This window comes from Sceloporus undulatus, chromosome 2 (assembly GCF_019175285.1).
Source record: "Sceloporus undulatus isolate JIND9_A2432 ecotype Alabama chromosome 2, SceUnd_v1.1, whole genome shotgun sequence".
NCBI classification, from domain to species: domain Eukaryota; kingdom Metazoa; phylum Chordata; class Lepidosauria; order Squamata; family Phrynosomatidae; genus Sceloporus; species Sceloporus undulatus.
In genome coordinates, this window is record NC_056523.1 from 243,254,742 (window position 1) to 243,281,568 (window position 26,827).

The 26,827-nt window shown below is 42.3% G+C and overlaps 1 protein-coding gene across 5 annotated transcripts in view; it reads right to left on the minus strand.

The window, feature by feature from the left end:
- Positions 1-26,827, minus strand: part of APBA1 (amyloid beta precursor protein binding family A member 1) — a 184,817-nt gene that overhangs the window by 13,762 nt on the left and 144,228 nt on the right. For 2 of the 5 annotated variants that reach the window (XM_042447251.1, XM_042447252.1), the window contains 7 exons: positions 20,556-20,701; positions 14,106-14,138; positions 4,270-4,356; positions 3,655-3,687; positions 3,377-3,562; positions 2,204-2,383; positions 1,380-1,592 (listed from right to left, as the gene is read on the minus strand). In XM_042447251.1, coding sequence (XP_042303185.1) covers positions 1,380-1,592; positions 2,204-2,383; positions 3,377-3,562; positions 3,655-3,687; positions 4,270-4,356; positions 14,106-14,138; positions 20,556-20,701 — 878 coding nt within the window. The remainder of the gene's footprint in view (positions 1-1,379; positions 1,593-2,203; positions 2,384-3,376; positions 3,563-3,654; positions 3,688-4,269; positions 4,357-14,105; positions 14,139-20,555; positions 20,702-26,827) is intronic. The other 3 variants (XM_042447254.1, XM_042447253.1, XM_042447255.1) reach the window with 3 other exon arrangements.

Genomic DNA, 26,827 nt, shown 5'->3' on the forward strand with positions numbered 1-26,827 from the left:
TGCTATTTTTATCATGGCCTTTTGCATAGACAGGAAAAAGTCGCTTGCCTGAAGTGACTACCCACACCACAGATCAATTCATGCATTTAACCTTTCCATTTGCAGTCCATTTCCCTGCCAGTGGCCTTACCTGCCTATCAATATTCACAAGGGCTGTATGTGAAATGAACCCCCAGAGAGCTCCAAATGTCAAACGGTTTCTTTCTCATCTCCACATACGCTACTGTGCTCAGCTTGCTTGTTAATCAAGCAAAGAAGGATGGATAAGGATGTGGGAAGCCAAGACAGTAAATAAAAATACAACCCTGATATGAAGAAAGGCCAACCAGCAGCCATCTGGCACACAACGAAACACCAAGGCCATAAGACATTTTCATTCTGTTTTGTAGCTTCCATTTTGGGTGGTTGGATTTTATTTATAACCCAAAATGCACTGCCCATATCCAGACTCATACATCATCTGTGCACCATATGTCTGCCCATTAGCGAAGGCTAAATTTATGGCTAAATTTTTTCCAGTCAGGAAAAAATAAAAGGAAGTTCTAAGATGTAGTGTATCTATATATACAATTCACCACATTTTGCTAAGCTATTAATAAGCTTCCCAGCAATGCTTTTCATCAGCCACCTACTCTAAAGAAGCTGCTGGCAAGAGCTGAAATAAAAATACTAATTGAAAATCCTGGATCACATCACTGTGCAACTAAGCACTGCATCACTTGTGCATTTCACACCAAAACAGCTAGCCTTATGTCACTGTCCTTTAGCAACCATTACATTCAACATAACATAATCAAGTCTCTAACCTTCTAGCCTTACTCCAAGTATCACCCCAATATATAGTTTAGAAATAGATGTACAAAAAGTATGTAAAGTTTACATTTCAGGGTGACAATCTGTGGGTCAGAAACAATCTTTTCAGAAAACTGAAGCATAACAGTTGAAAGATCTTGTAGCAAAAGTAGGACTCTGAATTGGAGACATGGTGGCATCTCAATAGCAACATGATAGAAGCATAGGAAAGTAATCCTTAGGGATTGAGAAAAAATAGTGGAACAGCAATAGTTAACTGTGATAAAAACAGAACTATAAGACCAATCAGAGCATTATGCCCACAGATTTCATAGAATTGATTCCCAGAGCAATACATTCCAATCTCCTAATTGTAAGCAAATCAGGTATAATATAGCACTGATATGCCATGAGGAACAGAGACAGATACATGGAGCTCTAAGCATAACAGAAGGCTGCAAAACTGCCGCCAGGCTCAAGCATCACACCCCTTTAGCCTGCCACAGAACCAACATACTTCGTCACCCCGCTTTGTTGGTGAATCTGGGGTTTGGACTCTCACATTAAGCTGAGTGCCTTTTCTATACCTTTATGATACTCTGGCATGTTGAGAGTGGTAAGCCCACCAAACTGGTCCCATTGATTGACATGATCTGGTCCCCTATGTTCAGCTTTCCGGACTTTTCTGCAGGTCCTCCATGCATCATATTGGCAATGATAACTGTAGGCAAGATGGAGCCCCATCCAGACTCTACAATCACCACACCCAGAATTTCCCCCTTCTGCTTCTCAATGAAAACCTGAATTGGGAGAAACAAAGTATGAGAACAGAAGTCATTTCATTGAAAAGGAATATATAAAATTATTATGTGTACAATAATGGAGTGGAATAAAGCAAGGAAACACAGCAGCATTATTACTACGGATTTAAATGACTCCAAATTGCAGCTTTTGTAACATTATTCTTCTAAGTGTAGAGTTTAGCATTTTATTCAGCAAAACCCGCTTCAAACATATGGACTTGTGTTTTTTTAAAAACCCACAAGCTTTCTTGAAAACCCTGTTATATCTACAGAAGTGAAGCTGCTGATTGCATTAACAGTTTATGTTCTTCAGTCACACTGCACTCGTGCAGCATGCCAAATATTTGAAAGCTGTTTCTTAAACAGAGTACATAGCATATGGTAATCAGTCCAGTGCCCATAAATTTAGTCTTATCTGTTCCATCTTTTCAAAAAATTGAGGGGAGGAAAAATATTGCTTTTGGTATCCCTAGAGCTTGAGGATTCTGGATGGCAACCCTTCATGAGGAACTCTATTGACTATTGTCTATATAATTGTTACTAGCACTAGGATGGCTTGTAAGAGGTGTTATTCAGTCAATGGTATTGTGTCTAAAATTGGAACATACATCTTTGCAGTTTTCAGACTTGGAGAAGTGGATCAAGTCATCATTGTACATGTCCTGGGTGTTGAGCAGGTCACTGTATTCCTTCTGGCTCAGGTCTTCTGGATTTATTCCATTGGCTCTCAAGAATTCCTGGTAGGCCACACTAAATGCCTGGCCTATGGACTGTGCAATTAGTTGTGCCTGTAGCAGTTGTCAAACAGGGAAAGAAAGAGGAACAAAGTCAGATGCACCCAGTTAGTTCAGAATATTAAGTGGAAGCCAGAAAGGGTTGTAACAAGTCCTTTTGAAACAGATATCAATGGAGGGCGGAGGTACTACCACACAATGGTGCATCATGGCTATAGTACATTGAGCAGACTCTTTAGTATAATAGTTGCTAAGTCCCACAACTCAGTAAAAGTCCCTAGATCTCAGAAATGTTTTGAATCCTAAACTAGAAACAAGGCTCTAGTCCAAGGCTGGACAACTATGGAAGGCTAGGAGGCTGTATCAGTACCCCAGGAAACCTTGGAGCCTGCACCCACCACCACCACCACCACCAACAAAAAAATATCATTTATTGCCTCCAAATATCCTCAGGTGGTGTTGAGGCATTTTCAACCTGGTTTTAGGCTCCCCTGGATCATTTTAGGCCCAGGAGAGCCCTTTGAAAGTAGATTCTAGTGAGAGGGATCATGGAGTTTTTAGGGAGGTCCTACACAGCACAGGTAAGCAGATCTAGGTTTATTGTTTAGGATCCCTGTTAATTCACAGCAGAATCAACAGATCACCTTAACCCACTTTGGTCTTTCACCTGGGATGATCTAGCCTGACCCAACAATACTTGACATTAAAATAAGAAGCAAAACAGCATCCAAGGAAGCATTTTACCATCTTCTATCCAATTGCTTCCTTCTGGGTCTACTCATAACTTATCCAGTTATCTTGCTTCTCCTGTCTCAGTTAGTTTTGAAATATGATCCGTGAAATATGAGCTACTACAACCTGTAGAAGGTTAGACTAATCACCAATCTATCTAAGCAAAAGGATCACCTTCTCTCATATTGGGCTCAGTGCAAGAATTAACCCACTTTTATACCTTCATTGCTTAGTAGCTGCATCAAATATCCCTGGTGACTGATTCTGGGACAATTCTATGCTCATTTTTAATGCAGAAACAAAAAGCATCCTTACATCCTCAGATTCAAAGACATGGCAGATCATTTTGTACTGCCTCTTCCCATCCTGAGAGGGATGAGATGCCTCCACGTTATCTTGAGAATTAGATCTTGGCATTCGCCTGCGAGCCATCAATACAACTATATTCCCAATGTCTGCAATGTACGAAATGGTCCTCAGAGGATGGTCCATCATAGTTTCCTAGAGAAGACAAATCCTCATATTAGTGTTCATTGTCACTGACACACAAGAATTTAAATAACAGTTGGCATTCAGAACACACAAAGACTTACGTTTTCCAAATTAAAGGGAATTTTCATCACCTCCTACAAAAGCAAAGAAGAGTAGAAGTTCCCACCTGCCGCACTGTGAATTCTGGCAGTATGAGATCATGATTTTTGGTCGCTTTGCAGAATGTTAGAGTTTATCAGCTTGTCAACTCTGTATGTCTGAATTATACTTCTATCCATATTAACTTTGATATTACTTTTTGATATAGAAAAGAAACATGCTTATTTAAAAATAAAGAAATGAAAATCATTTTAAAAAATACAGCATTTTATTCTTTCTTAAACTGGCATTTGTTAGAATGACTTTTCATTCTTGCTTTTTTTAATAACAAGCAATTGAAAAAACCTATGTCGACTTATATTGGGAAACAAGCTGTGATGTGGACAAGAGGAAGATACAAAAAATTAAGCAATATTGTTAAGCAATATTGATGATCTCTCTTGTAAATAGTTTGGGAAAATAGTTTATTGCTTCATTTCACTTCTTATAAAGGATCCAAAAGAAATTACCTTATGACAAAATATAAATGGAAATAAACAGGTGTGGGATTCCTCACTGCTTTAATGACATAATTCATTTCCAGTATTTCAGACATGCAGATACTGACGCTCACTGACCTGAGTGTCGGCATTGAGTACTTTTATCCTTTGCGTTGAGATGAAGAGGTCAACCTCTGTCATAGGCTGAGATTCACCTTCAGGAGCCTGCAATTAAAGTCCGCTATAATTAATTGATGGGGGAGCGTTTGAAGAGAAGGTTTAAGTTACACATAAGTTGTTAAATCACAAATCAAAACAGCATTAAGACACAGTCACCAAGTGAGCAGTGCAAAATGCAATATTAGTTTGCAGAAGCTATGATAAGCAGAAAGGTATGGAAACTATATACAGGACTGAAATGTGAATTAGAGCCCTGTACTGTACACAAAACTGTGAGACCTCATCCCATTTTTCTGTTCATGTAAACACCATTCTCCCCAGTATGACACTGAAGGTTTTCTTTGCTGTCGACAGAAAGGACTGTACCATCCAGGGCTGTACGTGCCATCTCATGAAAGCTGCTAATCACAACCTTCTTTCAAGCAGGGATGGGTAACATGCAGCCTGCAAGCCTCACATGCCCCTCTCTGAATGTTTTAGTGGCCCCCAGATTCCACTCACTGGGATTTTTTTCCCATCAAAAAAGGAGAGCTGCCACTTCTGGAGGGATGGACAGGTTACTCACCTGTAACTGTGGTTCTTCAAGTGGTCATCTGTGCCCTCACACAACTGGGTATTGTGCCTGTGCAGAGACTCCATTCGGAAGCTGAAAAGCTGAGCATATTGGCGGGAGCCCCGCCTACTCCCATGCACTGAGCATGTCCAGTCCCACCAATCTAGCTCTTCCTTCAGTTCAAATCTGCCGTAAAAACATGGTAGGGATCTGACTGAGGGGAGGTAGGGTGAGATTTGTGTGAGGGCACAGATGACCACTCGAAGAACCACAGTTACAGGTGAGTAACCTGTTCTTCTACTTTGTGGTCTCTGTACCTCACACAATTGGGTGACTAAAAAGCTAACTTAAGGAGGTGGGAAGGTCACTGCAAAATAGAGGAAAGAACAGCATGACCAAAACTGGCATCTCAGCGAGATCTGGAATCAAGCCCGTAGTACCAAACAAAAGTGGAAGGCTGAGACCATGTGGCTGCCTTACAGACATCAGGCAGAGGGACATCAGGCAGCCCTGGTTGAGTGAGGACGTACACCAACAGGAAGAAGGTATTTGGCCAACTCATAAGCCAGAGAAATAGTCTGAGCAATCCATTTTGAAAATCTCTGTGAAGAAGTAGGGTGGCCCTTCCTGGAACCACCATAACAAACAAACAGCTTGTTGGTCAACCTGAACTCCGCAGAACGTTGAACATAAAAAGCCAAAGCACGGCGAATATCCAGCATGTGCATAGTCTTTTCCAGAGGCGTAGATGGATCTAGGTAGAAATTGGGTAGCACAATGTCTTGAGAAAGGTAGAAAGGGGAGACCACCTTCGGGAGAAATGAAATGTCAGGTCTGAGGACCACTTTGTTTCTGTGGAAAACAAGAAAAGGCTCGTCAGAGTGCTGTGCCATCAGTTCAGAAGCATGTCTGGCTGAAGTAATGGCCACAAGGAAAGACATCTTTAGTGTCAACAGTATCAGAGAGGCTGAACCCAAAGGTTCCAGGGGACTCCTAATTAGCTCAGTAAGCACCAAAGAGAGAGACCATGACGGGGCCAAAGGAGGCATTGGAGGATAGAGATGATGGAGGCCTTTAAAGAACCTTTTCATAGTCCATAGACTTTGAGGGAGGAGAAGGCCAAACCTTGATCACGAAGGTGTAAAAGGAAGTGTAAGGCTGTAGAAAGACTCACAGGACTGGAGGGTTCAGCTCTAGCTGTAGCAAACTCACAAAAACAATTCCATTTGTAGGAGTAGGATCGTTTAGTACAGTCTTTTCTAGAGGCTGACAAGACCTTGAGCAATTCAGGAGAGTTCAGGGTCTAGTCCTCCAAGCTGTCAGGTGTAGACTGAGGAGGTCTGGATGAAAGACCACTCCGTGAGAGTGAGACAGAAGGTCCAGCCAACTTGGGAGTTTGAAGTATTGACCCCTGGACAGGTGGAGCAGGGGGGTGAACCAGGATTGTCTTGGCCAGAAGAGGGCCAGCAGAATTGCGTTGGCTCTGTCCCTGGTCATCTTGGTCACAATCTTTGCTACAAGTGGTAGCGGAGGGAAGGCGTAGAGCAGGGGTAGGCAACCTGCGGCCCGCGGGCCGGATGTGGCCCGGCGAGGCCTTGAGACCGGCCCCAGCCCGGTCCTGCCGACGATTGCCGCCGGGGCCTTTGGGGGGTGATTGTCTATAGAAGCCTCAGAAACATGCATTTATCTTAACATTTTTTAAAAATCAGCAAATTTTTTCATGTGTCCTCCATGTTTTATTTAAAAAGTGCCCTCCATTTGAAAATTTTGTCCTACATTTGTCCCGGTTTATTTATTTATTAATTTTTTAAAAAAATTATTTAATTATTTCTTTTTTGGCTTCGGCCCCCCGGCTCAAAAGGGTTGCCTACCCCTGGCATAGAGGAAGTCTCAGTTCCAACTGTGTAGGAATGCATTTCCCAGGGAGCCGTATCCCCTGCCCGCCCTGGTGCAGAATTGTGGGCACTGGGCATTGTCCAGGGTGGCAAAGAGGTCCAAGGATGAAGTCCCCCATCAGGTGGAGAGAAGTTGGAAGGCTTGAGCAGACAGTGTCCATTCGTGTTAAAGGACCTTGTCCCTGCAGAGAGAGTCTTTGCCGTCAAGGTGAATCGCCACTGGGTGGATGGAGCGATGATGGCACCAAGTCCAAAGCTGTTGGGCTAGACGAAGTAGGACAGAGGAATGTGCGCCGCCTTGTTTGTTGATGTAACAGACTGTTGTTGTGTTGTCTGTTACCACTTGTACAACTCTGTGAAGAAGATGGGGTTCGAAGGGCCTTGATCGCAGTTCGAGGGCGTTGATGTGCATCTCTCTCTCCGAGGGAGACCAACGACCTTGAATGCAGAGATCTTTGAGGTGAGCACCCAGCCCGTTATAGATGTGTCTGTGGTGACCATTGTAGAAGGTTCTGGGGCCTGGAAGGGCATCCTCTTGAGGTCATTGTCAGGAATGAGCCACTAGAAGAGAGAGTCCTTGACCTGTTGGGGAATGACAAGTCTCTTGGATTGTTTGTCTGTGAGGTGATTGAAGACAGAAAGAAAACATCTTTGGAGGGGCCTGAACCTCAGGCAGGAAAGACAGACCACAGCCATGGTGGATGCCATGTAGCCTAGAAGCTGCTGAATATCCTTTGCTGTAGGACGGACCTTGGAGAGGACCAGACAGAGATGATCCCAGAGGGAGTCTGCCCTTCTGATAGGCAGATAGGCACGTGCCATGATAAGAGTCTAGAGATGTACCTAGATATTCTATCACTCTGACTGGTTGAAGGATAGACTTGGTAGGACTGATGGTGAGGCCCAAGTTGGTGATGAGAGACAAAGTTGTTGGGTCGTAGAGAGACACACTGTGTCCACTATGACCACGTGCAGAGCTGATCCACGCAGGCAGGACGCCACGAGAAGGTTCTTGGAGAGACATCTGCAAAGGCTTCAGACTTGAGCTCCCGGCTTGAAGAAATAACACTGCTGGACAGGAAGGCTCTCCATCAAACAAGAGGGCTTTAATCACTTGTTGCAAGCTATTTACAGGATAGCACAGAATACCAAACAGTCATCTTGGATACTCACAGCTCTATATACAAACAAAGTGCATCTTTCACCAGTCACAACAACCCAACAATGTCACCTTCTCCCTTTTATAGGCGGTCTTCTGTGAAGTCATGTGATAGACATGCCACCAATGAAACCTTGCTGGTTTCATCCCCAGGGCAGGTTGCATCATACCATATCCCATGTTGCACCCCTTGACTGACTTCACCTGCTGTGCATGTTGCATCAGATGTCTCATGATGCACAGCTCCCAAATGCTGACTCATGCACACCTGCCACTTGAACTTTTGTAACCTCTGCCGCAGTTCCACCTAGTGGCCACATCCATGTCATTTCCAGGCCAAGTGTGCCACATGGTCCTGACAAAAGTGACATGAATGTCTGAACAACTGAGTTGGAGAAGACAACACCAGCAGCCAGTTGTTGAGATATGGAAAAATCATTATTCCCTGTATTCGAAGGGGAGAGATGACTGCTGCCATGCATTTGGTGAACACGCGTGGGGCGGTGGAGAGGCCAAAGGGAAGAATGGTATATTGAAAGAGATCTCCATGGACAGCAAATCAGAGAAATTTGCGGTGTTGTAGTCTGATGCTGATGTGGAAGTACGCATCTTTCAGATCATCAACACAAACCAATCTCCTTGATGGAAGAAGGGGAGAATTGACTGGAGAGTTACCATCTTGAACTTGGGAGGTTTGATGTAAGAGTTGACCCCTCTAAAGTCCAGAATGGGACAAAGCCCACCACCTTGTTTCAGAACTGTGAAATACCGAGAAAAGAAGCCGTCCAGCCTGCAACTGGGTGGAATGCGTTAGATGGCACCTTTGTCGAGAAGGGAGAAGATCTCTTCCTGGAGAGTAGGGGAAGACGGAGTGGAACAGAAAACACCGCGTGGAGGAATATTTGAGAATCCTATGGCGTAACCCAAACGAACGATGGTAAGGACCCAGGTGTTGGAGGTGATTCAGCACCATTGGTTATAAAAGCTGGATAGTCTGGGTCAGGGAGCAGACAGAGGGAGAGAGAGAGGATGGATGATGGTGTTGTCGTCTTGGTGGACTTGTCAAAAATGGGACTTAAAAGAGAAAGAAGGTTTCTTCAAAGACTGTTGTTGATTTTGATGTTGTTTTGTTGTGTTGTTTATAGGGTCTTCCTGAAGACTGTTGTGAAGAGCCCTTATATTGGGATGAGTTTCTGGAACGTGGTTGAGAATAATAATAAGGTTTTGATCTATCATGCCTTTGGCGTCTCTTGAATTGTTGTTTATTCGTGGTCAACCCAAGGCGTTTACTGGTCAGATGATTTTTGGCCAGAGTGCCAAGAGAGTCGTCTGTATTGGCTGCAAACAGGCCCCTCACCATCAAAAGGAAGGTCTTCAATTTTGTTTCTGGCTTCATCAGTAAGATCTGTGGACCTGAGCCAGGCAAACCTGTGAAGGGCTACGGCACTGGAAATGATTTTAGCCGAACAGTCGATGGCGTGTCTGGCTGAGTGGAGCTGTTGGTTAACCAAAGAGAGGGCCTCAGCATAAAAATCCATAGCTGCAGATTTTTGTTCTTCAGGCAAATAGGGGATGAAGGAAGCCATCTTGTCCCAAAGAAACTTCTGGTAGGCCCCATACAGGCTTGGCGGTTGGTGACCTTGGCATTCAGGGCAGCAGAAGAGTAGAATCTGCGTCTAAAGAAGTCCATACATCTGCCATCTTTGTCTACTGGGGCAGAATGAGTCTTGCCTGATGATTTTGTTGTGGATTCCACCACCTGAGAATTGGGTGCAGGATGGGTGAAGAGGTATGGAGCTGTATCCGGTTGAACCTTGTATATGCCCTCAAGTTTCTTAGACGCCAGGGGCACAGAGGCAGGTTTGTGCCATGATACGGCCATTACATCAGACAAAGAGGCCAAAAATGGAAGGGTCGCCGGCTGGTTAGGAACAGGCAAAACACCATAAACTGGGTCCCTAGGAGGTTTAGGAGGTGGGTCAACGTGGAGACATATGGCCCTGGACATCCTGTTAACAACATCCGAGAAAAGATGAATGTCCTCGACGGGAGACTGAGGCGTGGTATCTTCAACCTTTTCTTGAGAAGCTATCACTGGTGATGGAGAGTGAGGGGATAGCTCTGGCTCATATGTGGATTCCTCAGTAGAGTGTAACACTGTAGGTACAGAGAGGGCTACAGATAGAACTACCTGAGGAATTGACAATGGTACCATCGACGTCGAAGGTACAATCAGGATTACTGACAGGATGGACATCACCATCAATGTCAAGGTCGAAGTCAAGACAAGGGTCTCCACTGTAGAGCGAATGAGTGAAGCTGGAGGGTGGGAGACAGTGGCTGTAGTTCTAGGTCAGGGGTCGGCAACCTGCGGCCTGCGGGCCGGATGCGGCCCGCCAAGGCCTTCCTGCCGGCCCCTGCGCAGTCCTGCCGCCGATTGCCGCCGATTTCCTCCGTTTTCGCGCCGCTCCGGCCGCCATTTTGTTTTTCAAAATGGCGGCCAAAGTCTCGCGTGACCTCAGGATGGCAAAGGTCACGCGAGATTTTGGTCGCCATTTTGAAAACAAAATGGCGGCGCCCATTAGGAGGCCTGGTGCAGCCCCTCAAGCACTCCAACAGGGCTCCAGGGGCTGCAGCAGGCCTGCATCAGGCTCCACCTTGCCCTCTGCCCTCCTCCTCCTTATGAATAGCAGAGCAGGGAAAGGAGGAGGAGGAAGAAGGAGGAGCCAGCCGGCCACAAGAGCAAGCCAGAGAGAGGTTGGTTGCTTCCTTAGGGGAGGGGGGTTAGTCTTCTATTCTGAATTGCATTTTAGTAGTAACTTGTTAATGTTATTATTATTATTTATTTCCCTTGGTGGTTTCTTTGCAAAAACTCCTTTCAGCTCCTTGTGCTTCTCTGGGTTGAGACAGTGGTGCATGCTTTTTCCCTTCTATTCTGAATTGCATTTTAGTAGTTTCCATGCTAGTAACTGTTGTTGTTATTATTATTATTATTATTATTATTATTATCATCACCACTCCGGGGGCGGAGCATGCGGCCCCGCCCCTGGAGGGTGGAAGCTCCACCCCCAGCATGTGGCCCCGCCCCTGGAGGGTGGAAGCTCCACCCCCAGCATGTGGCCCCACCCCCGGAGGGTGGAAGCTCCACCCCCAGCACGTGGCCCCGCCCCCGGAGGGTGGAAGCTCCACCCCACTGTTTCGGCCCCCCAGTTGTACGAGGGACAGCAACCCGGCCCCCGGCTCAAAAAGGTTGCCTACCCCTGTTCTAGGTGGTGGCGACGGGGCACGATAGTGGCTATTATCTCTAAGAGAGTGGGATCGAAAACGATGCTGAGAAGGTGATCGAGAACGACATCGAGGAGGAGAGCAAGAGGGGTGTCAATAGCGAGAAGGGGAGTCATTACAGAGATTGCGGTGATGATACTGATCTCTATAGGAAGGACAGTAGGATCTGTATGATGAGGGCCATTCTCTCCAATATTCTTCAGCTTGATAACAAGCGACATAGGATCCCGAGGAATGAGGCGAGCTGAATCTGTATCCGTCCCGGTCTTGAAGTGAAGGGGACCTGTGGACTCTGGTCAGCGGCTGCCTTTGAGGAGGTGGAGGTGGAGGCAAAAAGGAGTCTGTATGCTCTCAATATAGTTGCCAGGATCTGTGCCGGTAACGTAGCTGGGACAGGAGGCAGAGGAGAGATTGTCGTCGGGACCAGAGTAGTGACAGGCAATGGCATAGGCATACAGATAGCCATCAACATTGAGTCCAGAGCCAGAGCCCCCGATGCCAAGTCTAAAACAGTGACCAGGATGGGGGAGGGCAAATCATCCGCCGATGTCGAGGCGGGCATGAAGAAAGCCAACGAGGAGTCAAGCTTAGCTGCAGCTAAAGCTAACGATGTCAATGCTGGAGCAGACAATGAAGAGGAGGCCGATGTTGGGGCTGAAATAGTTGAGGGAGCAGCTGCCACCTTAGGTTTAGGCTTCTTCCTGGGCTTGTCGTGGGAAGGAGGAGAAGAGTCAGGCCTCTTCTTGGCTTTCTGAGGTCTCTGTTGGGAGACAGAGGGGACCTCCTGAGGCAAAAAAGACTCTGAAGAAGATGGTTGCAACATCGAGGCTATCGACATCGATGTCGCTGATGCAGGAATCGTGGTCGATGTTGAAGTCAACTTTGGGGTAGCATTTGTCAACATCGAAGGCCTTGAAATTTTGAGAATTCATGGAAGTTTGTGGATGGGAATTCTTCCCAAAGGTTCTACAGCCAAAGTGGATTTTTGGGCAACAGAGAGCGTTCCCACAAGAAAGATTTAAGTTTGGAGGCTCCATTCCTGAGAGTCACCGCAGTGAAAGCTCTACAATGGGGGCACCTATCAGAAATATGGGCTTCCCCTAAACAAAAAAGGCATTTAGAATGACCTTTATTGAAAGCAATTTTTCGGTCACATTCAGAGCAATGTTTAAACAGGGTGGCCATAAGAGGCCTAGAAGTGGTGGGCCTATCTGGGCTGGCAATGCTTCGCTCTCACAAACAATCAAAATTTTTAGAGGGCTATGCTCGAAAAAGAGAGAGAAAAGACAAAAACTCTCCCATACAGTAGAAATCTACACAGCTCAAGAGCAAACCGAAGGAGATATTTCTCTTGCAGCGGACAAAAGAGAACTGAAGGAGGAGCTAGATTGGTGGGACTGGGTATGCTCAGTGCATAGGAGTAGGTGGGGCTCCTGCCAATCTGCTCAGCTTTTCAGCTTCCGAATGCAGTCTCTGCGCAGGCGCAATACCCAATTGTGTGAGGCACAGAGACCATGAAGAAGAAGGTTATATTCTAGAGAAAAGTACAAGGGCTTTATGTGGGGCACTTCGGTGTCCTCTACTCCAAGCTGGAGACAAGCTCTCAACAGTTCGGGTTTTGAAAAAGTGTGAAAACAGTATTTTCAAGAAGTGAAGCCCATGGCAGGTTAGTGGGGAAGCAAAATTCAATCCTTTCCAAATTAGAATATGGTTAGCAGATTCAAGGAGAGCCTTGATGGACATGAAACTGTGGTGTTGCATGCTGGAGAGGAAGGTAAGCTTAAAGATACATATGTGCCCGCCACTCATTCCCCTAGAAGGATTTTCATACAAAGAAAGCCCTTTCAATGCATTTGTGAAAACCTGCAGACTCATCCTTTTCATTCATATCCTTTGAAAAACACTCCCCTACATTTATTTCAGTATGAGCAACTGAAAGATAGATTTTGGTGGGAAGATTCAGACAAAGAAAGTCACAAGAACTGCAAAAAGATACATCAGCCCTTGCCTCCCCCACCCAAAACATTTCAGTCACTGGAAAGAATCAAAAATTAACAATGCAGTTCTTGACTTGGGGGGGGGTCATTATTGTCAAATAACAGAATTATAACAGCATTTACTTTCAGGGCCATAGCCATGTTAGTATGAATATCAGCATGCAAAGGGATCTTGTAGCACCTCTGAGACTAACTGTGCAAAAGAAGTTGTGGCATAAGGTTTCATATACTGTATGTGAGGAAGACCAAGTCTATGAAAACTCATGCTACAATGTTTTGGCACAATTAGTCTCAAAGGTACTACAAGATCCCTTAGAATTTAATTTGATATTGAACATCTGTAAGTACAATTCTGTCCAAGAAAAACCCCTGGCCCTTTTTAAAGAGGCACCTCAAATTCTATTCAAATTCCAGATACAGTATCTATGCAGTTAGTAGTCTTAGAATTTAATTGTGTGCATACAATTACACTTTTTTTTGCATCCAGCAATCTGAAAAATTCATAAGTCAAATGAAACTACCTCTTAATACAAGGTAAGAGAAAATAAAAATTGCTTTTAAAAGTATGCCATATGATAAAACACTTATTCATTAGCGCTATATTTCGAAGGTACATCTAGGAATATCCTGTTATTTATTCGGTTGTATCTATTAATTATCCTATCATTCTAATATGAAATGGCTAATGATATGTAACAGAGAAGAGCAAACCAAGCAACTGGTTATCTGAAGTGTCAATTTATATGGTGGTTTAAACAAATTTGAAGAAAAAGCTTGCTGGATACAGATTTTTTTTTTCAAAAATATGTGAAAATGAAAGGTAGAAGATGAGGAAAAAATGTAAAAAGAAAAAAAAAACCCAACAAAAACAGGCAAAACATCAAGCTGATGAGGTTGTACTGCACCTTCTTTCTGCTTTTGGCTAATTTCTGTGCCATCTGCTTAGCATGTAACAAACAGAGATAGGAGAATGGTTAGAGAAGAACTTGCAGACTCCAAATCAAGCAGGGATCCTACGTCATCAAGACTGCGACTGTCACCTGGTGAATTTTTAGTTCTGTTTTATATTTAAAAGGCCACACAGTAGATTATGTTTTGTAAAGTAAGCCTGTACAGACATACAGATTGAGACAGACATAAAAAAAGGAAAACATTTTGCCCATTAATGTGTACTTAAAAAAAAAGACTTCCTTCAATTTAAAGGTGATTCTGCTATCAGAAGAAGGATTATTCTATTAATGTAAACCCAGACAATTTTTGACCTCCAGCTGTTGTTGGGCTGCATCTCCTGGTATCCCTTACCACTGACCTACCCACCTGGCTAGGACTGAAGGAAGTTGCCACCCAACAACTCTTGAGGGTCACAAGTTGCTCCTATGGGATGCATTTGTCTGTTGCTACACTGCTGTTGTATAAGAAATACCACCTGTTAATTCAGAGGAAATGAAAAGAGCAATTGAGCCCTAATATTTTGATATTTCCCATCCTATCCTAAGCATATTATACAGAAATAAGTGTTATAAAGATAATTAGGCTTTATTTAAGTGCAGGCTACTTGAAACATCCTCAGCCAGGTGGTTTGCCATATAGATCCTCTTCCCATTGCAAGGAGAATCTCAATACATTACTACTTCCACAAAGCTGCAGAACTATTTCATATGGAAGATGGTGGTGTGTATGACCATGGACAACTGTCTACTGTTCCTGCTGTCTGGTATAAATAGCTACCAAGTACCTGAGTTGAAAGAAAGAGATTTTTTTACAGATGAGAGCTCGTATTTTGCTTTCAACTATACAAAAGCACCAGCAGAAACAATGCACACAGCACTAGTCCTTACTTAAAACCAGAACACAAATGTCTTCTGTGGGACCATTTTCTAAACGAGGACATTGTTACAAGCCAAAACACCAAATAAAACCCTAACTCTTACCCAAGTCTTTGTGTTAAACTGCCTGTAAGATCAAGAAACTATTCTGAATAGTAGGAGGTATACAGAATACAAATATTAACACAAGCCTATATCTTGACAATTGGTAAACACAAAGCTTTTTTAAAATCTCTATAATCAAGAATGTTTTCCTGAGCTTCAAGAAAGTGTTAACAAAAAGAAGTCATGCAGTAATTACAGGGGGAAATGCTATACAAGGGTGAGATATAAACATGTTTAATAAAAACAAAGCAGAGTATTTTAGCTAGAACTGGATATTTCTAGTCTCTTGCCCAACAGCCACTGAAACCAGTCAAAACATCAACTGATCTGCTTAAGCTAAACTCCAAATCAACCAGTTGTTAAGTACTTTATTTATCTAGAGAAAGATTATTAAGGGCTGATGATAGTCTCTCACAAGAAAGGTGAGGCATAGCCCAAGAGAGATGACTGAAAAAGTAGACAGGCTTGCCATGAAAACAGTAATGTAGCTCCAGAGGGAACTATTCTAAAGAGGATGTTTTAATGTATACATTGCTGCTCTATTCACAACTTTTGTGCAGAGGGTTTCTGAAATGCATACAGTTAACACAGAGAGAAATGTTCCCTCATTAACATCAAGAGAGGGGTCACACTGATGTTCAGGGGTTCTTCCATTCAAAGTGGATAATAAGGCAGGGTAAGATTTTTTTTTCTTCTGATGTACACAACCCTCATTTTATACAATGAGAATATTTTCTGGTATCTCAAAGTGAACAAAAACTTCAAGAGGGACTAGGGAACAAAATCTCTCAGGGCAAAATTAAATTATTAGCCCCAACAAGCCTATGTTTGGGACTTGTATAATCAACACTTATATAAGTCCTATTGACTCAATGGGCCTGGTAATTTGATTTTAGGCTCTGGAATTCACCTCCACTTAGGGACTCAGATCACTGAAATTACTGACATTGATGTTTATCACACTATGCTCTTAAAGAGGTACTATTCCAGTGTGACTCCTCTAGCAGCCTCCTGTTGCATGCTGGGATTGGCAGTTTTAAGGAGCTGAACTTCTCTGCCTGAGAATTCTAAATATCCCTCCTTAAAACTGCCAATCCCAGCATGCAACAGGAGGCAGCTAGAGGAGTCACACCGGAATAGTACCTCTTTAAGAGCATAGTGTGATAAATTGTCACAACAATCCTGCTAATTCACCAGCCATTCCCATCAGGAACTGCTGCAGGGTAGTTGATGAAGAATCTGCTGCAAAGAAAATGATAATGACATGAATCTTGATTTCAAAATGTAGGGATACAAGATATTTGCATCATTTCATCTTATTCAGGGGCTGCAGAAACTTGACTAAGATATGAACTAAAAAATAAATAATAGCAAAATTATTTCTAAGTGGGTGATTGGGACATTTCTGTTGAACTGTTCTTGAAACAAAACACTTGCATGTTTAAACAATGGATTCATTTTACTGTTATGGCATACTGTCCATACTTCTGCAAATATTGCACAATTTTATATAAGATGGATTTCTGTGTAAGAGATCAAAGTAATATTCCCACTGAAATCAATGAGGCTTAATAAGGATTGTTTCCTGTAACCAAGTACTTAATTGGCCATGAGAAAAACATCCAGTAAAATTACTTCTTAAAAAGTTGTTCTGTGCCTTCAAATTGTTTGTGACTTATGGCAACCGTAAGATGACCCTATCACAGGGTTTCTTGGCTAAATTTATTCAGGCAGAGGATGAGGGAATGAGACTTGCCCAAGGGCACCCAGTGAGTGTCCATAATCAAGTGGTGATTCAAACCATGTTCTCCAGAGTCAGTCCAACATTCAGACCACGCCACACTGCCCCTTTTCTTAAAATGAAGATTAAATATTTCACTACAGTTGGCTCTCCACATTTGTGGCTTTTACTTTTGCGGTTTTAGTTATTTATGATTTTGATTAATATGTTCTTTCTAGAAATCTCTAGTCCTCCAGCACAACTCTGCCAGATGTTGACCATAGAGTTGTACTGGAGAACCTAGGCGTTCCTAGAGAAAACACTTCCATAGGCATTTGTAGATCCTCCAGTATGATTCTATGATCAACCTCTGGCAGATGTTGACCACAGAGTTGCACTGGAAGACCTGGAGATTCCTAGAGAAGTGTTCTCTTAGGTAAAAGAAAACAGTGTGTTTTTTATTTGTGGTTTTCCCACATTCATGGGGGTCCTTCACCTCTAATCCTAGCAAATGTGGGGGAACCACAGTACTACCATCCCAGATACACATAATTTGTTACTCTTTTTTATATTATCTTTATTGGGTTTTATACAAGTTTAAAACAAACATATCAAACATATAATCCTGACAAACAAATACAAACAACATAAAACATGTCATTACCATTAACTAAAATCTAGCTTCCGAGTATCACAATCTTAAACTGAGTGATTAAGGATATAGCTTCATGAATATAATATCCCATTAGTCTGTTTTCCTATATTTTCTTCTAGATTTATGTATAAGCATATCTATATATGAATTTATATAATACTACTTTTTCTTCCTCCTATAGATGATTCCATAAAGGATTGGGGAGGGGGGGGGAAGGTTTTCAATCAATTTTTACCAACTTGTTTCTATCAGACCTGTATTATCACTTTATCCAATCTTGTATTCACATCTCTATTATGTTCTTCCATTTTTCTTTGCATTGTTGTTGTGTCTTTCCATTTGCTAACATTGAAAGATTGTCCATTACTGCTAGCTCATGGACTTTTATTTGCCATTCCTTAATGGTAGGGCCTTTGGGCCTTTTCCAGTGTCTCGAATAGACTGTATGGGCAGCAGTTATCATGGAAATTAGTTTACTTATATTTTCCTGATTAAGGTTGATATGTTCCATCTCAGTTATATTTAATAAGAATAATTCCAGTATTAGAGGTAGATTCTTTTGCATACTTTTTAAAAATTATCTTATGTATGTTTTTCCAGAATTTTTTAACAACCTTATACTGCCACAACATGTGGTACAGCAAACCTATTTTTTTTTGACACTTCCAACACATTTTCTCATTTGTTCTCTTAATTTTTGGTAATTTAGTGGGTGTTACATAACATCTAAAACATTTTGAAATAATTCTCCTTTAAGTTATTACATTTTGAAAATTTATGAGTATTCTGCCATGATTTCTCCCAATGTGCTAATGAAATTGTTCTTCTAAAATTCTGCATCCACTAAATCATATTATTTTTTACAGTTTCATCTTTCATCTCTATCTCTAACAAAATTTTATATAACTTGGAGATCATTTGTTTTTCCCCTTCTTTCAATATATTATCTAATATTTTTGGTTCATTCTTTACTCCGTATTTTTCTATGTCCTTTTTAAAATCCTTTGTGATTTGTTTAAATAAAAACCAATGTATTTCTACCCCTTCCCTCTGTAAGTCCTCTCTGGATTTCGTTATTGGTTTTAATCACTATTTCTTCATACCTAAACCATCAGTCTCTTTTTAAGTTTTGTTTTTTATATAAAGCCTCTTGTGTAGAGAACCATCTAGGTAATTTGTTGTCAAGATGTTTTTATATGTGTATTCCAGACTTTGAAAACGGGCTTTCAAATAAATAATTTATTAAATTCTTTTCTTCCCCTTTAAACTCTTCATAACAAAGATATCCATGCCATCCCTGGGTTAAATTATAGGTTTCCAACTTTAACAGTCTTGTATTTTCTAAGAGAATCCAATCTTTAACCCACACCAGTGCACAAGCCTCGAAATAGAGTTCTAAATTGGGTAAACCTAATCCCCCTTTGTCTTTACAACCTTGCATTACTTTAAGTTGTTATTCTTGACGGGGTAAAAATTTATGACAGGACAACATCACAGGTAAGTGACATAAATGACCAGAAAAGAGGGGAGAGTACAACATGGGAATACAGTGGACCCTTGTTATATGCTGGACTTTGGCTCCAAGATCCCCCGTGGATAACAAAATCCGTGGATGCTCAAGTCCCATTAAATATAATGACATAGCAAAATGGTGTCCCTTATAAAAAATGGAAAATCAAGATTTGATATTTGAAATCTATACTTTTTAAAAACATTTTCAAACTGTGGACGCTTGAATCCATGTATAAAAAATCTGTGTATAAGAAGGGCCAACTGTACCTTATTTTGAAGCAGCCTCATATCTTCTGAAATTTCATCAGAAACACTTTGGAATGAGGCCTTCATTAGTCTGTCTGTCTGTTTGTCTGTCTGTCTGTCTGTCTGTCTCTCTCTCTCTCTCACACACACACACACACACACACACATACACAAGTATATGCATGCCCATGAATTTACTTATGACAATCAACTAGTGATCCACAGACAGTTGGGAGTCTTATGCCAGATGTAATTATACACAGTTCACTTGGCCTCAATGTACACAACATAAGCCATTGCAACACACTCTTCTAAGGTTGCTTTAGGTGTGGTGATGCAATTAGCAGTTGTCCTACCATTACTAAGGGGGTGTGTTTAGATTGGCTGTTGGGAAAGATTTATCTTGCAAGTGGTTCCTATACAAAATACACTCTCCTGCAACCAAATGGCCCTGTATCATAAATGGTCCCCACATCTTTCCAATAACACAATTATGCGGTGGCCACAAGGTGCCAGACCTTGATAATACTAAGGTAACGTTTTCATGCATCACTGACAAGACCTTTAAGGCAAATGCCTGCCACCACAGACTCTGTCAGCTCATTTGTGAATCACAGCACAAATCAGGAGCCAAGATAAATATAACCATTGAATTATTTGTAAACTCTGTAGACCATCATGAAATATGTTTCCTAGGACAGGATATATTGTGTAAAGTATCATTTTCATTTAAAAAAGCTTATTTTTTAAAATACACCTAAGTCTGTACTTTTTATAAACCCTGGATTTATCAGATATCTACTAGAAAATACATAAATACTCTCTCTCTCTAGCTCCCACTGATCACTCCATGCATTTATTTAATATGCTGCCCTGTATTTGCTATCACTGACTATAAAAAAGTTTCCTAAGAATGGGTTGGATTACAGTGCCATCAATCCACCGTGAGCCTGAAGCACAGAAGAGCATACAGACCACTGCATGCATGCATTTCTGCACAGAGCAGGTGGGGCTGGATGATCTGTAATGTTTTGAAGAAGTACAAAAATATTAATTTGCCCAGATGTTCTTTATAAGTGGTCCTTAATACAGTACTTCCCAAATTTGTATAATTCTACCCATAGGGCATGAAATCAACATATTGCATACAAACAGATGACCTATCAAGGCTTTGGAGTCAATTATAAAATCACTATTGAAGTATCTTTCAGAAGGGAGCTGAGGCATGCACCTTTCACCAGCTGCAGCTTTTAAATATCAATAGCAAGATACAGCAAGATAGATTCCCCACCTTGATTCGGCTTACAGCTTCCTGAGCCTGCATCATTCTCACATTCTTGGATGGAGTTTTGTCTGAAAGAAGCTGAGTAGAGCCAAGGTAATTGGCAGCAAATATGATTCCATCAATTAAGTCTTCAGGATCACAGGGTCCAGGAACTGCAGTACAGAAAAACTGAATTATTGAGCAAATAATGATACTAATGGTAAAGAAATAAAATATGTCATTGTTGATGCCAGCGTGTGAAGGCTGCAAAGGCAGCTTTGGAATGGCTGAATTTCTTCATGATAGCAAAAGATCAGATACAATTAGAGGAGACAGAAAAAGACCTGCCTCTCTGCTGCAGAGACTGCACTTGATAATCCAATGTGACTCTTACATTTGCTCATTCTGTCAAGACAAAAGTTCACCCTGAAGCAAAACAACCTGAATGGATTTTTCCCCATTCTCCTTTTCAGAAAAGTGCAAAGCTCTTACATGCCCCCACCCTACAAGACCCTTTCACTTACCTAACCTCAAAAGCATAAACATAAAGTAATATCAAGCAAAATAATCAAAGCTGTGTACAATACGAAAATTAAATACATTTCTGTATATTAGCTTACTCTACGCATGATATTATCCTTCCAAATTGTAGCTTGCTTGTTTGCTTTCTTTTCTTTTCTAAATGAATGACTGGTGAGGAAATACACTTGTTCCTCCACATTCGCTGGGGTTAGGGACACAGGACCCCCATGAATGTGGAAAACCCACAAATAACAAAAAAAAAAAAAAACAAAACAAAACAAAACAAAACAAAACAAAACAAAAACAACTATGTTTTTACCTGAGAGAACACTTCTCTATGAATCTCTAGGTCCTTCAATGCAATTCTGTGGTCAACATCTGCCAGACACTGACCACAGAATTGTGCTGGAGGAGCGACAAATGCCTAGTGGAGTGTTCTCTCTAGGAATCTCTAGGTCCTTCAGTGCGACTTTTGGTTACAGTTGACCATAGAGTTGTGCTGGAGGATCTAGATATTTCTAGAGATAACATACTAATAAAATCTGTGAATAAGCAAATCCGCAAAAGTCAAAGCCACAAATGTGGAGGGACGAGTGTAAAAGCATTAAAAAATAAGACATGTAGGGTTAGGGAGATGGTTGGGAAGAAGTCTGTCAAGGGGTTGAATGTTTACACCCACCTCACTCTGTGTGTATGTATGCCTTCAAGTAGACTGTCAACCTATGGCGACCCCAAGAATTTCATAAGGTTTTTTTAGGCAAGGAATATTCAGATATGGTATTGCCAGTTCTTGCCTCTGAAATACAAGCTACAGCACCTTGTATTCGTTGGCAGTTTTCCATTGAATACTAACTAAGGCTGACCCTGCTTATCTTTAAGGTATTTAGTCCATCATTCTACTAATCAAAAGAGTAATGTTTCAAAATTTTGGGCCACGACAGAAAGCCATGCTTGATTAAGCTTTTAACACATTACTGCAAACTCTACTTTTTTTCAAGCATGCACAGTAGCCAACTTGCGAGGAGCTTTCTTTGGATCTTTTCCAGATCCAAAGAAAGCATGAGCTGGGCTTTGTTTGCAACCACCAACTGCTGGGCAATTGTGAGACCCAAAGGACCAACTGTTATTGGGGCGGGGTTTGTGTTTGTTTTTTAAAGGGAAATATTGACTGGCATATGCAAAAGGAATGAGCAATATTGCCATAGAGAAGAGGAGGAGAGAAGTAGCTGGGCGGCCATTTTGAGTAGTGAGTGTTTGAATTTTTTTTAAACCCTTAGGAGAGTGTGCTTGTTGCTGAGGGGGTGGAGCTTCTGGGAATCACATCTGTGAGGCGAGAGAATTTTTTTTTTTCATCCAAAGAGAACTACAGAAGAGGCTGAGTTGATTGAACTCACTTTCAGAGATAAGGCCAGGTCATCAGGGGCCTTGGTGCAGGGACATAGCCAGGATTTTAGGAAGAGGGGGGGTCCAGACTAAGTGCCACCATTATATTGGGGCTTGGGTGCGGCAGCACAGCGGCACACACCTTTCATTTTTCTAACGGAAGGGGGGGGGGTCCGGACCCCAAGAGGATTTACCAGAGGATTTTTGGAGGAGGAAGCCCACAGTCCTGTTTCAGTAATTACTTAAGACTTCTCCGTATGGACACTGACGGAATTGCTGCAGTCACCTGCAACACTTGTGGGAAGTTTGCCTTCTTGCCTACAGATGTGGAGAACTTCACATGCACCACATGCAAGTTGGTAGCACTCCTGGAGGAGAAAGTCCAGCAGCTGGAGTCCAGAGTAGCTACACTTCGGCATATTAAGGAGCAAGAGGATTTTCTGGACAGAACGGAACCAACGGTCTTGGATGGGGACCACACTGAGGAAGTTGCTGGGGTGGAGGAGGTCACTTCACATACATAGGAGGCAGACAGCTGGAAGAATGTCACACAGAGAACTAGGCCAACAAGGGATTGTTCTGGGATTTTGCAGCTAGAGAATCGATTTGAAGCTCTTTCCCTTATCAAGGAGGACAAGGAAGAGTAGCATCGACAGACTTCAGGCACAGAGCAGGGGATCTTGAGAGTCCCACCCGAGGGAACAGTCGCTGCTAAGCCTCGGAGGAGGCGTGTGGTTGTAGTGGGCGACTCCTTGCTGAGGGGTAAAGAAGCAGTGATTTGTAGGCCTGACAAGATGTCTTGAGAGGTGCGTTGTCTCCCCAGGGCAAAGATCCGTGATGTGACGAGAGGCTGACAAGACTGGTCAAGCCTAATGACCAATACCCCTTCCTTTTGGTCCATGTGGGAACCAATGATACTGCAAGACACAGCCTTCAGAACATCAGAAGGGATTACGAGGCTCTTGGTAGGAAGCTGAAAGAAATGGATGCACAAGTTGTCATCTCGTCTCTTTTACCAGTTGAAGGGCATGGTCCAGGAAGGGAGAGGAAAATAGCAGATGTGAACAACTGGCTCCGCAGATAGTGCCGCCGAGAACCATTTGGATTCTTCAATCATGGGCTGCGGATCCATGAGGAGGGACTTCTTGCAACGGATGGGTTGCATCTCATGCCAGTTGGAAGAAATGTTTTTGCTAAAAGTCTCAAGAATGTGATCAGGAGGGCTTTAAACTGAGTTCCTTGGGGGGGGGGGAGACAACATTATGGAAGGCGAAAGGGATGGAGAAAATAGTCAAATTGACATAGAAGAAACAAGACAAATAGTGCAAGGACCCAACAGTAGGAGGCAAAAAAAAAAAAAATCTTGCACAGGTAGCAAGTAAAGAGGACCCATGGTCTGCAATCTCTCTACACTAATTCACAGAACATGGAAAATAAGCAAGATGAACTTCAACTTCTAGTACAACAAAGCAGCTATGATATAATATGCATCACTGAAACCTGGTGGGAGTCTCAGAAGTGGAATGTAGAAATAGAGGGGTATAACCTTTTTAAGAGAAATAGGCCAAACAGGAAAGGAGGAGGAATAGCACTATATGTCAAAGATATTTACATCAGTGAAGAGATCCAGAACATCAATACTGGCAACCAGGTGGAGAGCATCTGGATAAAAATTAAAGGAAAGGGAAACAACAAGGATGTTATGGTAGGAGTCTACTACAGAACCCTCAGTCAGATGGAGGAATTTGATGACGCCTTTCTAGAACAGGTGACCACATACTCAGAAAGGAGAGATGCAGTAGTGATGGGTGACTTCAACTATCTTGATATTTGCTGGAATTCACTCAGCTAAATCCTCAAGGTCTAGCAAATTCCTCACTTTCCTCGAAGACAATTTCATTGTCCAAAAGGTGGAAGAGGCAACAGGGGGTCAGCTATTTTAGATCTGATCCTAATCAACAAGGATGACTTGGTTAATGAGGTGCAAGTGGTGGGATCATTAGGTGGAAGTGACCATGTTCTCTTGGAGTTCGTTATACAGTGGAAAGGAGAAGCCAGGCATCATCAGACACGCATTCTAGACTTTAGGAGAGCTGATTTCACTAAACTTAGAGAAATACTGGGGGTGATCCCATGGTCAGAAATACTAAAAGAGAAGGGAGTTCAGGGCAGATGGGAGTTTCTCAAAAGGGAGATACTGAAGGCACAATTTCAAACAGTTCCAGGGAGAAAGAAAAATGGGAGGTGTCTCAAGAAACCAGGATAGATGACTAAAGAACTTTCAACTGAGCTAAGTTTGTAAACGGAACACGTATAAAGAAATGGAAAAAGGGAGAAATCACAAAAAAGGAATTCAAAGCAATAGCAGGCATGTGTAGGGGTAAAGTCAGAAAAGCTAAAGCGCAGAATGAACTCAGGCTTGCTAGAGAGGTTAAGAACACTAAAAAGGGCTTTCTTGGATATGTCCACAGCAACAGGAAGAAGACGGAAATGGTTGGGCCACTATGTGGAGAAGATGGCAAAATGCTAACAGAAGACAGAGAAAAGGCAGAATTACTCAACACCTTCTTTGCCTCAGTCTTCTCAGACAAGTAAAAGGGTGCTCAACCTGAGGGAAATGGAGCAGAGGACAGAATAGGGGAATTTCAGCACAGAATAAATGAATGTAAGTCTCCAACGACCAGAGGAACTACATCCAAGAGTATTAAAAGAACTGGTAAATGTAATATCAGAGCCATTGGCAATAATCTTTGAGAACTCCTGGAGAACAGGAGAAGTCCCAGCAGACTGGAGGAGGGCAAACGTTGTCCCCATCTTCAAAAAGGGAAAAAAGAGGATCCCAACAATTATCGTCCAGTTTGTCTGACATCAGTACCAGGAAAGATTAATTAAAGCAGATAATTAAACAAAGAGTCTGTGAACATCTAGAAGGCAATTCCATAATCACAAAAAGTCAACATGGATTTCAAAGAAAACAAGTAATGCCAGACAAATCTTATCTCTTTCTTTGATAAAATTACCAGCTTGGCAGATGAAGGGAATGCTGTGGATAAAGTATATCTTGATTTCAGTAACAACAACAACAATAACAGGATTTATTTATATGCCGCCCAATCACTGGGAATCCGGGCGGCTTACAACAGAGGGGATAATAAGGCCTTTGACAAAGTTGCCCATGACATTCTTGCAAACAAGCTTGTAAAATGTAGGCAAGACAAGGTAACTGTTAGATGGATTTGTAATTGGTTGACCAGCTGAACCCAAAGGCTGCTCAACAATGGTGTCTTTTCATCCTGGAGAGAAGTGACCAGTGGGGTCCCACAGGGCTCTGTCCTGGGCCCAGTGCTATTCAACATCTTTATCAATGGCTTGGAGGATAAAATTGGGGGCATATTTATCAAATTTGCAGATGACACCAAATTAGGGGTAGTAGCTAATACCCCAGAGGACAGGATTAAAATTCAAAATGGACTGAATAGACTAGAAAGCTGGGCCAAAGCTAACAAAATGAAATTCAACACGGAGAAATGTAAGGTACTGCACTTAGGGCAGAAAAATGAAATGCACAGATACAGGATGGGGGACACCTGGCTAAACGAGACTATGTGTGAAAGGGATCTATGAGTCCAAGTAGACCACAAATTGAACATGAGTCAATAGTGTGATGCAGCAGCTAAAAAGGCCAATGCAATTTTAGGCTGCATCAATAAAAGTATAGTATTTAGATCAAGAGAAGTAATAGTGCCACTCTATTCTGCTTTGGTCAGGCCTCACCTGGAATATTGTGTCCAGTTCTGGGCACCACAATTTAAAAAGGATGTTGAGAAACTGGAGCGTGTCCAAAGGAGGGCGACTAAAATGGTGAAGGGTCTGGAAACCATGTCCTATGAGGAACGACTTAGGGAGCTGGGGATGTTTAGCATGAAAAAGAGAAGATTAAGAGGTGATATGATAGCCCTGTTTAAATACTTAAAAGGATGTCATACTGCGGAGGGAGCAAGCTTGTTTTCTGCTGCTTCAGAGACTAGGACCTGGTACAATGGATGCAAGCTACAGGAAAAGAGATTCCACCTCAACATTAGGAGGACCTTCCTGACAGTAAGGGCTGTTCGACAGTGGAACACACTCCCTTGGAGTTTAGTGGAGTCTCCTTCCCTGGAGGTCCTTAAACAGAGACTGGATGGCCATCTCTCGGGGATGCTTTGATTGAGAGTTCCTGCATGGCAGGGGGTTGGACTGGATGACCTTGTGGTCTCTTCCAACTCTACAATTCTATAATTCTAATATTGGACCTCTTTCTCCTGGTGGAAAAGGGTGGTTGTTATACATTTTTAAACTTGCAGGAGGTATATATATATATATATATATATATATATATATATATATATATATAT